General features: G+C 32.2%; 2 protein-coding genes across 4 annotated transcripts; one reads left to right on the top strand and one right to left on the bottom strand.

The window, feature by feature from the left end:
• Positions 1-470: 470 nt before the first annotated feature.
• LOC105791188 (WUSCHEL-related homeobox 2) lies at positions 471-1,818 on the bottom strand. Its single transcript, XM_012619144.2, has 2 exons — positions 1,077-1,818; positions 471-976 (listed from the first exon to the last, which is right to left on the bottom strand). The coding sequence occupies exons 1-2, from the start codon at positions 1,495-1,497 to the stop codon at positions 561-563; spliced, it is 837 nt and encodes a 278-aa protein (XP_012474598.1). The 5' UTR covers positions 1,498-1,818; the 3' UTR covers positions 471-560.
• A 5,774-nt stretch (positions 1,819-7,592) lies between these two features.
• On the top strand, positions 7,593-9,259 carry LOC105791170 (uncharacterized). Of its 3 annotated transcripts, none has more exons than XM_012619129.2 (3): positions 7,593-7,853; positions 7,941-8,014; positions 8,152-9,259. In XM_012619129.2, the coding sequence occupies exon 3, from the start codon at positions 8,241-8,243 to the stop codon at positions 9,135-9,137; it is 897 nt and encodes a 298-aa protein (XP_012474583.1). In that variant the 5' UTR covers positions 7,593-7,853; positions 7,941-8,014; positions 8,152-8,240; the 3' UTR covers positions 9,138-9,259. The 3 variants fall into 3 exon arrangements, with proteins under 3 accessions (XP_012474583.1, XP_012474577.1, XP_012474589.1); XM_012619123.2 differs by having other exon boundaries at positions 7,937-8,014; XM_012619135.2 differs by lacking the exon at positions 7,941-8,014.
• The last annotated feature ends 5,950 nt before the right edge of the window (positions 9,260-15,209 follow it).

Below are 15,209 nucleotides of genomic sequence, written 5' to 3'. Positions count from 1 at the left end.
AGAAAGTGGCTAATGGATCTCTTTGTGTTGGTGAGGTGCTTGCTTGTGATCAAGTTGTTGATATTCTTACTAAACCACTATCTATCTCTTAGTTTAATCGTTTTCGAAATTCACTTAAGGTCACACCTGTTAAGAAGCTAGGTGTATGTTAACCAGTTGTATTGTTAAGGTGGTTAGTTGGTTAATCAATCTGTTAAGTAGTTAAGAGCTGTTATTCTCATAGAGCTATTGTTCACTTGTATATAATCTCATCAATGTATTCATTCCAGATTAAGTAACAAAGATTAAAGAATTACACTCTAGCTAGTTTTATGTTCATTTGAGAGTTCCTTACAAAACCAATTCTCCATTTAACTGAATCAATAAAGTATTTTATAAAAAAATATGTAAGAGGAAAAGCAAAATGACATAATATTGAATCAGATATATCTCTCGGAGAAGAAGCTTTACAAAAAAAAAAAAAACCTCCCTAATCACTAATTACGCGGGGGGTAAAAATGACAACAGAACTGAGAATTATTGCCAAATGCTCAACATTGTTCTTAGCCTCCATCAATTGTTTAATCTCTTGCGGAAGAACCTTGGGAAGTGAAGAAATCAAAGAATTGCTGTTCACCAGTACTAGAGCCTTCTTCGTCGATACCGGCAGTAGTCTCACAAGAGATAGATGGAGTAATAATCGAAATTCCAGCAGAATTGGTTGAACCAAGTGGAGACATTAATGTTTCCTTTGTTTCTAAAAGTCCAGTTGGGTGCAAAGGGAACAGTTCCAAAGTCTCATGATTACTAATGTTGAGGAGGCCTTCAAAGTTTTCAGCATGTGGCAGCATCGTGTTGTAGTCCCGTTGCAGAGGCTTCCCCATTTTGGCAGGCCTTTCTCTCCTCTCGTCTCCGCCAGGGAGAAGAACCTTGGGGCACTGAGTCTGAGGGTAAATTCCTAATTCAACTTGTGGTAGAAAATGTGGTCCACAAGCAACTGTAATAAGGAAAAACAATATTCCAAGTTAAATGTTTGACAGTATAAGAGTGATGACCCCACTAAAATAAGCCAAAAAGATGAATATTTCTGAAAGAACCATTGATGCCATGAGGAGGAGGAGGAGGATAAACAGGTTGAGTCGTCCAATAAAGATAGCGATTGATATAAGCCAAATTTTGTTGCTTCTGTTTCTGCCTTTGCCTTGCTTTATGATTTTGAAACCAATAGAAGACGTTTTTCCCTTCAATGCTGCCATAAGCTTTAAGCCTGCTTGTTATCTGCTGTATCTGGTCTGCGCTTGGCGTCCTTAACCCTTGCAAATACAAACTTTCAAGAATGCTTATTTGTTCCTTTGTTGGGTTCCACCTTGAATCCCCTGTAGTTCCGCCATCACCAGACGTGTCCATATTACCGCCTTCCATTGTTTTGATTTTTTTTGGCTTGTTTGAGGTTTCTGAGATTTTATAGGTTCTTCTAGATTTTACGATATATAAAGGAAAACAAAACAAAGAAAACATGGGGGAGAGAGAGAGAGAAGCATGCGTATTGTTTTTTGTGCTGAAAAAATCTCTGAAAACATGGCGAGTAGCGGCTGAAAGGAGGATTTGGCCTTAGGTGTCTCGTCGTCTTCTTCTTCTTCGTTAGAAGAGGAAAGACGAAATCACCCCCAAGATCGATGCTTTGTAGTTGACCAAGTAGATGCTTTATATTAGTTGTATCTCGGGAATGTAAGGATGAGCTCATCGTGGGAGGGAAAAAAGCAAAACGCAAGATACGACATTGAAGAAGAAAAAACAGAAGCAAAGGTAGAAATGTCAATGAAATTTCAAGGAAAAAGACAATCCCTTTGATTTGTAAGGTGAAGGTAAAGGCTTGGCTTTGGGAATTGAAAAGCTGAGGAGATGAATGCATGCAGATTCAGATTCAGATGAAGTTGAATAGTTATTTGTTGATTTTCATTCCATCAAAATGAAAATATTAATTTATATATAAATACCATTGATTCACTCCTTAGTAAAAAAAGAGAGTATATTACTTATTCTAAACATGAATGTGATTCCGTACATTCAACGAAACAAGTAGCATTAGAAATTAATTGATTTATTATATAATAACATGTTTGTTCCCTTGTAAACTAGGGAGGATTGGTAGATACTGAATTTATTTCTCAATTTAATTACACAATTAGGCTCCTCTACAAATAAATACAATAATATTAACCTTCTAATTGTTGAATACTAATGATTATAAGTGTTTATTTTATTGCCCATGTTTTGGGTTTGATACAATATAGAGGCAATTTTAGATGTTTATTATTTTATTAATATTTTTATAATAATTTTAAATTATTTTGAAAATATTTATCATAATTATTTTGAAAATTTATGTTTTATTATCTAATAATAAAATATATTAAAAATTTGCTGATTCTAACTTTTGAAATGAACCCACAAAATAAGGAGTATAAGAAAAAACGTTTCTTATACATTAAATTTATCGATTACAAGTTCAATTTTTTATGAGTAAAGGAGTGTTTGGTGAGAAAGAAAATTGAGAAGAGGAGGATCTTGTCAAGGCACCATTAATGGGCGCAGTCACTTGGTCAATCTATCAGGGAGCAAAAAAGCCGATACTAGGTTAGTGTAGCTCGTACACCAGTTATTAAGGGTCATTTAAATTTGCTGACTCTTATGTATGCTTTGTTACCGTGCGCTGCACCATCCTCCGCCACTACCTCCGCCCTATTCTCGGGTTCTTTTTTCTGTTGTCTCGGAAATCGATACAGATGGTTAAATAATCATCTCTTTCTCTTTTGATGGGGAAGCTTCCTTAACCAGCCGGTGCCAGCGTTGTAAAATATACCCAAACACGAACATGAATGGAGGTTGAAACAAAGATTATGAAACTATATTTGGGTGTTTAGACCATTCTTCGTCATAACATATTAGTGTTGTTTCAGACAATTAGATTTATGTTCCCTAAATCAAAATATAGATTGCACGAATAGTTCGCAAATCTTTTCCTTTCTCTTAGAAACATGCTTCATACTGTCAGTAAAATTAAGCAAAAATGTTCACAAAAATCTAAATTTACTATCAGCAAGGACAACAAAAAGGTTAACAGTAACATTATTACTATTTTAATTTTAATTTTGTTTTGGGTTAATGAGTAAATTTATTATTATACTATAGGTCTACTTTGTTTTCATTGATGTTTTAGTTATATTTTGAATATATAAATAAATTTACTATTTAGTGATTAAATGTTACTATTAAACTTTGAATTTTATTAAATTTTGTAATTAAATTTAATTTTTAATTAAATTTTACCACTCAATATTAATTTTAATGATTTGAAAACAAATTTTTATTTTAAAAGTTAACAATAAATATTAAAATTAATAAATTAAATTAGAACTTCTATTTAATGAAATAAAAATTTGAAAAAATAAAAATACATATATCTTAAAAGGAATTTTTTATTATAAAATAACCATTTTATTTAATTTTAAAATTACATTAACTAACTTATTATTTTAAATATTAAAGTAAAATATAAAAATATTTTGTCATTTAATTTTTCTTCAAAGTATTTTAAATTTAAATTGAATAGAAAATTTTAAAAAATAATTTTAATGGAAAAATTCATTCAAATAAAAGTAAAATAATAAAATTCAAAATAGAATTTATAGTAATAAATTTATCATTAGTTCACAAGTGGAATGCAAATATGAATTAAAGTAATGGTAAGCTATATCAGTTGTCCCTTAACTTTGGTCAATATTATATTTGAACATCTAACCTTTTTACTTACGTAATAGTCATTAATGTTATCGAATTTTTAATATTTTGCCACTCATCCATTATTTCCAGTTAAAATGATTATGTGACACGTTAATTTAAAAGGCTAATAATCAATTTGATCCAAATATAAATGAAATATTAATTTGATAGTTTTAATTACTTTCTTAATAATTATTCTATTTTTTAAAGAAATATTAAAAAATTAAAATTACTAAAATATAAAATTTATTATAAAAATTATAAATAATGATTACAAAAATTTTAAAAAATTATATTAATATTAATATTAATATTAATATTAATATTAATATTAAATAAAATAAAATAAAACTCTCCCCCACCACGGGTCCCCCCTCCTCCCACTGTCTCTCCCACCTGCCCCTTTCAATTTCCACTTATAGTGGTAAATTTGCATATTAACCATTTTGTTTTTGTTTTTTCCATCAATTTTTACTGTAATAATATAGGCCTCCATCCCGATTCTTCCTTCATAGTCGAACACCCAAAGACAAGTCCACCTTACCTCAATCTTTGATCACAAAAAGGCCCAAAAGTTTCATTCTCCAACACTTGAAAAATCGAAGCATTACAACTTTTAAAAGATTTCAAATATTTTTGGGTAACTACAAATAATTAGTCACCTATTAAAATTTTTTATTTTAGATACTAAAAATAAAAAAAAATTATAATTTAAGCATTCACGTGACGATAGATAGTTATGTTATTTTCGTCACTTACTAAAAATAAAAAAAAATTCATAATTTAAGCACTCACGTCACGTTAGATAGTTAAGTTATTTTCGTCACTTCCTTCAAATTATAAATCGCAAGTTAACATAGCACTAAAAAAATTACTATAATAATAAATTTAACTCTCAATTTTTACATATTATATCAATTTAGAATAATTTTAAAAAATAAACCCTCAAAATATATATTAAAAAACCCCTCCCCCACCACCGTTCATGTTAAGGTTTCTAACATCAACTCTCTATAGTCCACCTTGTTGCCAATGATTTCATGATCCACAAAAGACTACATGATGCTTGTCCTCAGCCGATCATATGTGGGTAGCCTCTTGATAGCAGCCCATTTTAGAGCTTCTTCATCATCTTCCACACGGCTACTTCTTTTGGAACCTAAAAATACATCTTCCATATTCCAACTACTCTTGCTTAAGCTCCTCCCTATGCTGCTATGCCTTGTTCTTCTACTAGGATTTCAACTTCGAGCTCTTTCTAAACCATCCATATTTTTGGATGCTTCTTCTTCTTCTTCTTTTTCTTTTTCTTTTCCCTCCCAATAATGCGAAAGAAAAATGTTCTCACGCTCTATGTCAATGTAGAGAAGTGTTGATTCTTTTCTTTTAGGGAGGCAGATAGAGAAGTGTAAATTCAGTGGAGATAGAAGGAGAATATACATCCTAGCAAGTCAGTGCCAGTATATAGGGCGTGGGGGAGAGGAAGAGGAACGGTGGTGGGGGTGGGGGGAAGGGGGACGAGAACAGTGGTGGGGAAGGTCCGGTCGGGGAGGGGGAGAGAGAAGGGGGTGGGGAGATTTATATTTTTTGAAAATATTTATTTTGAGTACCTAAAATAAATTTTTTTAATTGAATAAATATTTATATAGTTTATTCTGTTTCGATTGGATTACAGCAATAAAAGTAGACTGAATTCTATACTTGTCTGTATTTCAAGTTATTACCCAATAAAAAGCTCCTACTTGAACTTATCATCTAATCTAAACTAACAACTTCTTTTAGGGGCTCCTGGAAAAGATTTTGAAGTATAATTGGTCCAGAATCGATTAATTTTTCAATCCATCAATATTGTGTAACGTACAACCACCTATTGAGAGGAAGTAAGTAATACTTGCTTGATATGATTTGAACCCTTTCCTTTTACATGACATCTAAGGGCATATATATGCTACCACTTAATAAAAATATTACGTAGGTCATCATTTCTAATCAATAAAATTCCAAATTATTTAAATGAGGTTAATAAAATAATATATAATTATATTCTTAAAAGTAAACTACATGTCCTAAAATTAAATAATATTATTATTGTATAAAGGTGATTTCTTAAACTTAAAGATGTGTTTGGAAATGCATTGAGAATTAGATTTGAGAGTAACAGTTTGTAATTATTCTAATTCTCACCCTTCTTAAGAGTTGGAAAACTGTAATTGATTTACACTCAAGTTAGTGAGATCCACTAATTATAATTACACTCAAATCTAATTACTAAAATGGCTTTTCAAGCCACTCAGATATTAACCAATGAACTTATCCTCTATTCTCTACTAAATACTAAAATCTTAATTCCGAGTATAATCATTAACCATATAAACTAACAACCTAATTGTTAGCTTCCCAACTACATTCATAATGATGGAAAATGAGAAAGCAAAACAACATAACAAAATTAATTACAGACAGACAAGATTATTAATGGATTGACCAAATAGCATGGTTTCTTTTGGCAACTTAATGGATAGAAATCGAGATGTAAACTGAACACCGTATCTGTCATTTTACCTTACCCGGGGGGAATATGTTGGTACTCATTATTACTTGCAAGTAACTTCAAATGAGACATTTTTAGAGTGGACATTGGGATGTAAGGAACCCTAGGTCCATCAATGTCAATTTCATCCACCCCGTGACTGATGTTAGCCAATTCTTTAAATGTCTCTTTACTCACTCTACCAACTTGGGAGGACCTTGTTGGATATTAAAAAGCTTAACTTTACAAATTTATTTTAGACTCTGTTGAACATCAAAATTCACCCTTTTTCTCCATATTATTTTTCTTATTTTTTATTTGAATTTTCCCTTACAGTATATTTTTTGATTGAATACTCGAGGGACTAATTATTACAGGCTTAAAGAAGGGAATTTAACGTAAAATAGGTATGCCATACGGGGACAGTTGACAGTACTTCTGCCGTATGCTGCACTGCAGCATATCCATCATATCATAACCATTTTTAATGAAATCTAACAGAAAAATAAAAGGCTATGTCATTGTATACAGGACATGCAATTTAATTGCTAAAAAGTATTACGAAGGATGTTGTATTTTATTTTTTATTAAAAAATAAATGAATTAATTTTTATATATTAGATTAAAAAGTAAATTGGTCTTTTTATTAAGAATTTCATCATATTTACGGTTAAAAATTAGTTATTGTATGTCATCATGAGATACATGCGGTATATCTCGTATAACTATTTAATTATTTTATTAACCACACTAGTTTTTAACATTAGAAATGAATATAATTTTTAACAAAAAAAATTATTTGCTCTTTAATCTAACATATGAAAATTAATTTACTTACTTTTTGAGTAAATGGAGCAAAATGCAATCTCCCTCTTCTAGTAAAGATGCCTCCCTCCATGAAATGTTATTATCGTTTGAAAGATTGGAGGAAATCTGGGGCTTCCTATAGATTCAATGTGAAATAAACCAAAATATCCATTTGGAGTTGGAACACGAACGTTATAACGGCAAAAGCAAAGCCTCCTTAATTTGGTATAGTTAGTAAAGTTTTAAAAGTTAGAAGAGAGGTACATTTTAATTTCAAAGGTAGTTGGTAAATCAAAGGAAAAAGTTGACAGAAAAGACAACAATTCCAACGGGGAAATTCTTGTAATAAAGTTGATGAGATAATGAAATAGTTAAAAATCAGCTTAGTTCACATATTCCATCAAAACCCACAGCTAGATTTTGATGGATGTGGGGTGTATTTATGGGCACTGTCTTGTAATCCAAGTTAAAGAGGGTTTACATAGAGGCAACCGAGTGGGGCGTAGGGTGATGCAATCACTTAACCCCTTTTTGAGTTTGTTTCCTCAGTCTTTTTCATTTTTCTATTCAAAACCATTACCTGCCCATGTGAGCTGCCTTCTCTACCTTATTACAATTTCCACACCTTTCAGCACTATTGTACAAATCATTTAATTTCCTACTCTTTCTCTCGCTCTGCAACCCTTCTTTGTTTATTTTTTTTATTTATTTATTTTGGTGTTCCATTGTTGCTGAGAAATTTTGGACGTATAAGGTAAGCTTCTTCTTTATTTTATTTTTAATCTCTGGTGAAATTTCCTCGGCATTTCCTTAGGTTCCTCATGGCGTGTGTTGTAGGCAGATAGATAGATATACATGGTCCATAGTGCTTTACCACACGGAATCTTAGCTTGTGAATTTGCAGTAAAAGTGAAGGTTATACTTCAATATTCCATTATCGTTTTTTTTTTGTTTCCTTTAGAAAAAAAGAGGCTTTTGGTCTCGGTTGTGTACCTCACATGGAAGTTGTGGCATGATTTAAACTCCTTTTCTCTTTCCTTTTTCTTTTACAGAGTTCTCAGAGAAAGAGAGAGAGAATATTGTGGAATTTGCAAAACCAAGATAAGATATATTCCAGGAGATGTGAAATTTGCAAGCAAAAATGACATCTTTCAGTGGGTTAAGCATTGGTTTAAGTTTGGTTTTTGGTTGTCTTCTACTGGCTCTTGTTGCAGAGCTTTACTATTTGCTTTGGTGGAAGAAGAGAATTATCAGCTCACAAGTTGAAGATGATTACAACAACTACGCAAAGGAGCTCGTTCAACTCTTCTGCTGGAAAAAATCTGCTTCTTTGCATGCATCCACCGCTGCCAACAACAACAATAATCAAGGTTTAGTTAAAAACAAAGATAGCAATAGTGTTGAACCAGACTTGGAACTTGGCTCAAGCAGGAGTTTGCTGGTGAAGGGTTTTGGAGAAGAGGATGTAGAATCAGAGCTCATGAGACTACACAATCTGGCAGGTCCACCCAGATTTCTCTTCACAATCAAGGAGGAAACAAAGGAAGATTTGGAGTCTGAAGATGGCAGGTCTAGAGGTGAGAAGAGCAGAAAAGGATCCAGAACAGGGAGCTTGAGTGATCTTATGTTAACTGTTGACACTCCTCTTAGTCCTTTGGCTTCTCCACCATTGAAGTCTCCTCCTTTGAACCCCTTTGATTCTTATCACCGCAATGGATTCAATCCCCTCTTTGAATCATCCACAGATGCAGAGTTAAACAAGCTTAGATCTTCACCTCCTCCAAAATTCAAGTTCTTAAGGGATGCAGAAGAGAAACTTTTAGAAAGATTGATGCTAGAAGCTGAGAAAAGGGTACAAAGAAATGGTGGTTCCATTCAAAACTGTGGTGTTAAAGCTGCCAACAACACACCAATTTTAACAGAAGACATACAAGGGTCTTTCCTTAAATTCATTGTTGGAAAGAATGGAACACCTCTCCAATATTTACCACAGTGCCCTTCATGTTCCTCTCAGATATTGCCATTGGATTCCTGCTAGATGAGTTTCTTTCACTTTTTTTTTCTTCTTTTAATTTATTCTTTTCATCTACCACTCAGTACTATAGTTATAGTTGGTTACTTGTATAAATGTGTATTAATTTTAAAAAGTTATTATTATCATTTTTTATTGGGGGGTTAGGGGAATCTTTTAAGGGGATGGTCAGCTAATTTGGTAAAGATAGCCACCACCAATCTGCAACATCTGCAAGGCATCTAGAGTTAAGGCAAACTGACAAATTCAACAGATAGGTATTTAGGATGTTGTTGGCTAGTTCAAAGGGGGGACCCCTTTGTGGGGATATCTGGTTTTTGCCCATCCTCCATGTCCCCTGAGCAGTTTTTTCGGACCCCAGTTCTCATCGTACGAAATGGCTAACAATGCTCTCCTTTTTAAGGTTATGGATTGTAAAAGGTTTCTATGCTCTCTTTTTTCAACTAATCTAAAAAAAATTAAATATTTACAAGAGTGACTCAATTTCAAAAAAAAAGGGTATAATCTAAAATGAATAGTATTGGGCGATGCTGGTATCCAACTCAATTATCCCCTAATCATTAGCTGCTGATTGCATGGAGGTATCGGTCATGGAGGGTTGATACTGTCCGGCATTGTTCATTTCAAGTTATTCCCATCATTATTTTTGAAGTTAAATTATTCTTATAAATATTTGATTTTTTAGATTAGTTTAGTAAAAAACCGGTTCTTACGCATTGTTATGACATGTTTACGAGGTGTACAACTATATTCTTTTTCTTTTTCCAATTCAAACAGTTAAAAATTATACACCAACTTTTTTTCCACCTTTTTCCATGCCTGATTACAGTACCAAAAGGTACCAAAGCACGCATGATAAATTAAAGCTATTCTCACCATTGTTGTCAAAAATAGTCATGATTTCATATAATCTCATTCCATCACTTGTTCTTCATCTGCTATGCCCATATCTTCATTTCATTCAATTTTTGTGGGTCAACTTTTGGCAGCAACAATTTGACCGAACAATGTTTTTTAGTAAACAGTTATCAGTCTGAAGCTTATTAAAGATTTTGTAGTAAACAGTTTTTCTTTTACAAGAATTTGTATCCTTTAAAAGGATTCTCTACTGAAGGTGATAAATGCAGTGTGCATAGTTTTTGAATTTGAGATTAAAAAAGAAAGAAAAGACAGGAGAGCTGAAGGAATTAAAACATTAGGATTAGGTTGAGAGAGCCAGACATGGAGGAGTGGTCCAAAAGTTGGAAGTCAATTTCTATTGTATTCATTTTGTTAAACCCTGAACCATCGGTGTTTTTCTTGGGGAAATGTGCTGTACGTTGTGGGTTCTGTAGGTTTGCAATCTGGATTTGCGCCATTTCAGCAAATTAGCATTAAAAAAATCTAATAGAGTACACTTTGTACAATGTAGGACCAGGGGAGTGCCATTTGAAATCTTGAAGTGCTTGTCTAGCCTTAAAATATAATTTTATATATGCATATAAAGAAACAAATTAGATGGCTCCTGTCTACATTGGACACGTCCCATTCTATCACCAATTAAAATAGATCATATTCTAGCAGGAGATCATTAAAAAGTTAGAGTTGTGGGTTTTCATCAAGCAAAAGTTTACTCAAAAGAAGTTGGGTCAAATCATCGGGGACTCTTCTTGTTTCTTGAGATTTTAGGTACAGTCGTGTTTAATAAAAACGACATACTTAAAAAAAATAAAAAAGATAATTAAAAATATGGACAAATTGAGATTGTAAAAATTGAAATTGAAATTGTAAAAATAAACAGAATTGAAAGAAGAGAATCTTTGATGGAGAGATTTCAGCCTCCAGTTATCTCGATCCTCATTGGGTTCAATCCTAGGCTTTTAGATGATCTTTCTCATAGCAGAATAAGTCAGTTATAGTGGAAGAGTACGCCTACGACCACCAGCTCCACTTAGATTTTAGACTTACGATATAGAGGAACCTGACTCTAGCCAACCATTACTTTTGTGGGATCATCTTACTCTAGATCATCACTTCTCAATAGCGAATGCCACACCATTTTGTCTCTTGGTCTCAACAGCCACTGACGCAGTAAGCTAACAAACCAATTGTGCAACCTTCCCAAAACATATAAAGCGGTCGCCTTTACACAATATGAAAATATCACTTTTGAAGGGACATGGATGGAAGCGTCAGTCCCGTGGTGCGGAGAAACGGTGAATATTCGTTGAGAAGATTAAGTGCGGATTCTAAGCCTCATGAACCTTTTTCGAGGAATCTCGACAACCTTTGGTTAGATGAGTTTAGTGGCTCATGCTTTTCGAGAAAAAAATAAGTTTAATAAAATAAAATTTTATTAAATAAAAAAAGGAACAAGAATCAAGAGCTTTAGAGAGAGAAGCTTTTACAGAAAATATGAGTGAAATTTGTGTCACTCCATCCCCTATTTATAGTACTTAGAAAACCTAGTTTGTTCCTACTCAAATTCTAAAAGATAAATAAAAATAAATAAAGATAAAAGCTAAAATTAAATCTAAATAATAATCATAACAATAATCCTAATATAATTAAATTTAAATAGAGTCTTGTTTTTCTAAAATCTCTTCTTTAAACTGTTGCCCCCAAGTCTTCCACACTATGTATTTTCGACACCACTTCTTTCCTATTTTGCATGCTGACCCATTTTATCTTTAAATTCATGCTTTTTGCCCCTAAATTTCTTTTTACTTTCAATTTAGTCCCTACAAGATAAAAAAAACCATAAATACCTCAAATTAGTAGGATCATACTTGAAATAAATATGCAATTAATACATAAAAATATGTCAATCCAGAGTATTACCAAATTCCCCCTACTTAGCCCATGCTTGTCCTCAAGTATGGTTCCTATCCACTGTGAAATTTAGTTTTTACCATGAAAGAAATATCACTCCAAAATTTTATAAAAATTAGACATAATGCATATGAAAAATAAAGAGAACCTTTAGCTTGCTTTAAGTAAAACTGAAAAAGTATTCCAATTTAATCACACAAAAATAAAAATCGACTTGGATTATTTCATGAAATTAGGTAATTTATTAAACTTACCAAGACACCCTATTTGTTTCTACTCCTAGTCCTCAAATGCAATTCATTATTATTACTTTTTCTTTTTTGCTTAAGAATATATTGAACCTTTTGACGTGAAGAGAGATGACAACCAAGCACCCCACCCCGATTTTTCAGCCCAACATACTCCTAATTTATTATATTTATATATGTGTTTTTTTTCTTAAGAATATATTGAACCTTTTGACGCGAAGAGAGATAACAGCCAAACACCCCACCCCGGTTACTCAGCCCAACATATTCTAATGGAATCAAGCACATTCAAAGCATCAACATTGTTATCAAGTTTGAAAGCTTTTTGGAATTAATTCACAACATGGTTCGACAGTTAGTTTTCATTGTTGATCCATTTGTCTTGTTCATTATTCAATCTCTTGATATTATTTCTTCTGTTATTAAACATAGTAGTAGAAAGGAAAATTTTGGTGTTTTGATCACCAAAACAAAACCTCTTAACACAAGATCTTTGGTGCCAATATCTTTCTTCTCTAGGTCATATATCATCAAGTTCCTTGTTAAGAGACTTTAGCTCCTTTTTACAACTTTGAGTTATCACTCTGTTTTGTATGAACTTTAATTTCCTCAATAAGATTTCAACATCCTCCCTAATGTTCCTTTCGACAACAAGACTCCAACGAGAAAGAGCATTCTTTGCACTCTCAATTATGTCCGTGAAGTTCCTATTAAATTCCCTAATACCATTTTCAATCCATCCTTCAATTACAATATCTTTACAATCATTATTAAAAAGCTATTTGACTCAAATTTGAGAGTTTTTCGATTATGTTTATCCATTTCTCGAGAGCTAAGAAGAGAGGCTTATGATCTGATCCAAAAGCAATATCAACAAACCCAATACTGATGGGAAACTATCCAACAAGCTAGCATTACAAAGGATTCTATCAAATTTTTCTCTAATAAAACCTTCATTTTCCTTATTATAAGCCCAAGTGAACTCTTCTCTTTGAACCAATAAATCAATCAAATTGACATTATTGATAAAATTGTTGAAATCCCTAACTCTAAAAACATTTATAGGCATACCACCTTGTTTCTCGAGTTTAAAACAGACGTCGTTCAAGTCACCTATGCAACACTACGCCTCATAATCTTTGTGATTTAAGTTTACCTCTGACATAGGGACTTTTATATAAAAAGGTGCAATACCATCGACCACCCTCTTTAGTATCAATCTAGGTGTCGATAAAATTCTTAGTAGCAGCACAAACCGAAAGGCTCACATTTGGGCACCATCAAAGGGGAAGGCCCCTAGTAGACCCCATGTGATCAACATAATGAGAATGTGTGAATCCCAAACTATTACTGAGATTTTCCAAATTAGAACTCCTTTTCTTAGATTCAATGAGGAATATAATATTGGGGTCTTGTTTAAGACAAATCTTCTTCAAACCTTGGACAATACACTGTTGTTCTAGCCTTTTACAATTCCAAGCAACCAAATCATCATAGAGCAATAGAACTTTACAGAACACCAAAAACAATCAGAGAAAAAAAACCTAAACAAAATGAAGAAAACCCCAAAATAAAGAATGAAGCTTAAATCCTAACAGACCCAGAGCCAAGTTGAAAGAACCGAAATTTGAACAGGAAAGCAAAAAAATAGAGGAAATAGAGTCAAACTTGGGAAAGGAAAGGGAGAAAAACCAAAGATGAAAAGAACCCTTATAGGTGAGAAGAATGATTAGAGGAGACAGAGTTACCGAGTACGTGAACCAAAGCGAGGCCCAGAACTCAGATGAGAACCGTCTGAGATTAAGAGAAAAAACCAAGGAAGATACGAGAGTCATGTCAACAATTTACTTATTAAGTTAGATTTCGAGTTTATCAGCTCCCATATCTCGTGATAAATTGAGACGATATATGCTTAATTTTAACTACCGTTTCAAGAATTATATTACCAAACTAAGAATAAGTAATTGTATTACTTCATTGAATATCTCTTCTAGAAAAGCAATTATTATTCAAAATAGTCGTTTAGAAAATTGTTGTTTGAGAACAATTATGTTCAAAATAGAGTTTCTATTAGAATAACCATTATCTAGTGTAGTTGTTATTTGAGAACAACTCTTGTTGTGGACAACTAAAGTTTGGAAAAGCTATTGTTTTAAATAATGACATTTTAAGAATAACTATGTTTAGAATAACCGTTGTTAGGAACAACTTCTATTTAGAACAATTGTGTTTTTCTAGAAGAGTCATTATTCAAAATAAGTTCTTCCAAGAAAAGCATCACCACATAACAACTCTTGTTCAAAACAACCTCTATGTTGAGAACAATTATATTGAGAACAACTCGTGTTTGGAACAAGTCAGAATAACCCATGTTCAGAAAAAACCTTCATCTTGCATCCCAATAAATGTTTCGTGGAAGATGTTTTACAAGGTACTACTTCACCAAAGTAAAAATAAGTGGAAGTAACCCTAGAATATGACAAGACTCTTGGGTTATCTTCATTCTTAAGATGTTATGGACAGCAATGCTTAGTGGATCAGATATAGAGGTAGTGAAGAGATTTTCTCTTGACATTTTTCTGTAATAGTGAATGTTTCTCCCTTTTTTTTTTTAAAACATTAAACACATTGATAATTTAAAAAAAAATCCTTTTGTTTACTTGTCATTTTCATGGAGTTTATAAACACTAATAATTAAAAGCTTAAATTAAAATTCTAAATTTTAATAGAAATTTACTATAAATATCAAAGTATTTAAAATAATTTAAAATTAATTTTTAGAAAGATATTTTAGTCAATCACATTTAATTTTGAGTTGAAACTTGTATATAGATAGATAGCTAGACATGTTATATATGTTAAAGGTTCTTGTATTCTTTTGAAATTTAAAATTCAGTCCTTATATTTTAATTTTGAGACGTTGAGTCACTATATTTTTTTATTTGAAAATCTTGGTCCTTTTGTCTAACTTTTCCGTTAGTGGCTATTAAAAAAGGTAAAATAACTTTTAGCCCTCAAC

Source organism: Gossypium raimondii, chromosome 7 (genome assembly GCF_025698545.1).
Source record: "Gossypium raimondii isolate GPD5lz chromosome 7, ASM2569854v1, whole genome shotgun sequence".
In the NCBI taxonomy this organism is placed as follows: domain Eukaryota; kingdom Viridiplantae; phylum Streptophyta; class Magnoliopsida; order Malvales; family Malvaceae; genus Gossypium; species Gossypium raimondii.
This window is presented reverse-complemented; position numbering and strand designations above follow the sequence as displayed.

What these genes read in the sequence shown, in the direction of transcription:
- LOC105791188 (XM_012619144.2), bottom strand. Translation starts at nt 1,497, where the DNA reads ATGTTTTCTTTGTTTTGTTTTCCTTTATATATCGTAAAATCTAGAAGA. An exon ending in TCCTCCTCATGGCATCAATG is followed by an intron (nt 977 to 1,076) that starts GTTCTTTCAGAA and finishes TCCTTATTACAG; the next exon opens with TTGCTTGTGGACCACATTTT.
- LOC105791170 (XM_012619135.2), top strand. Translation starts at nt 8,241, where the DNA reads ATGACATCTTTCAGTGGGTTAAGCATTGGTTTAAGTTTGGTTTTTGGT.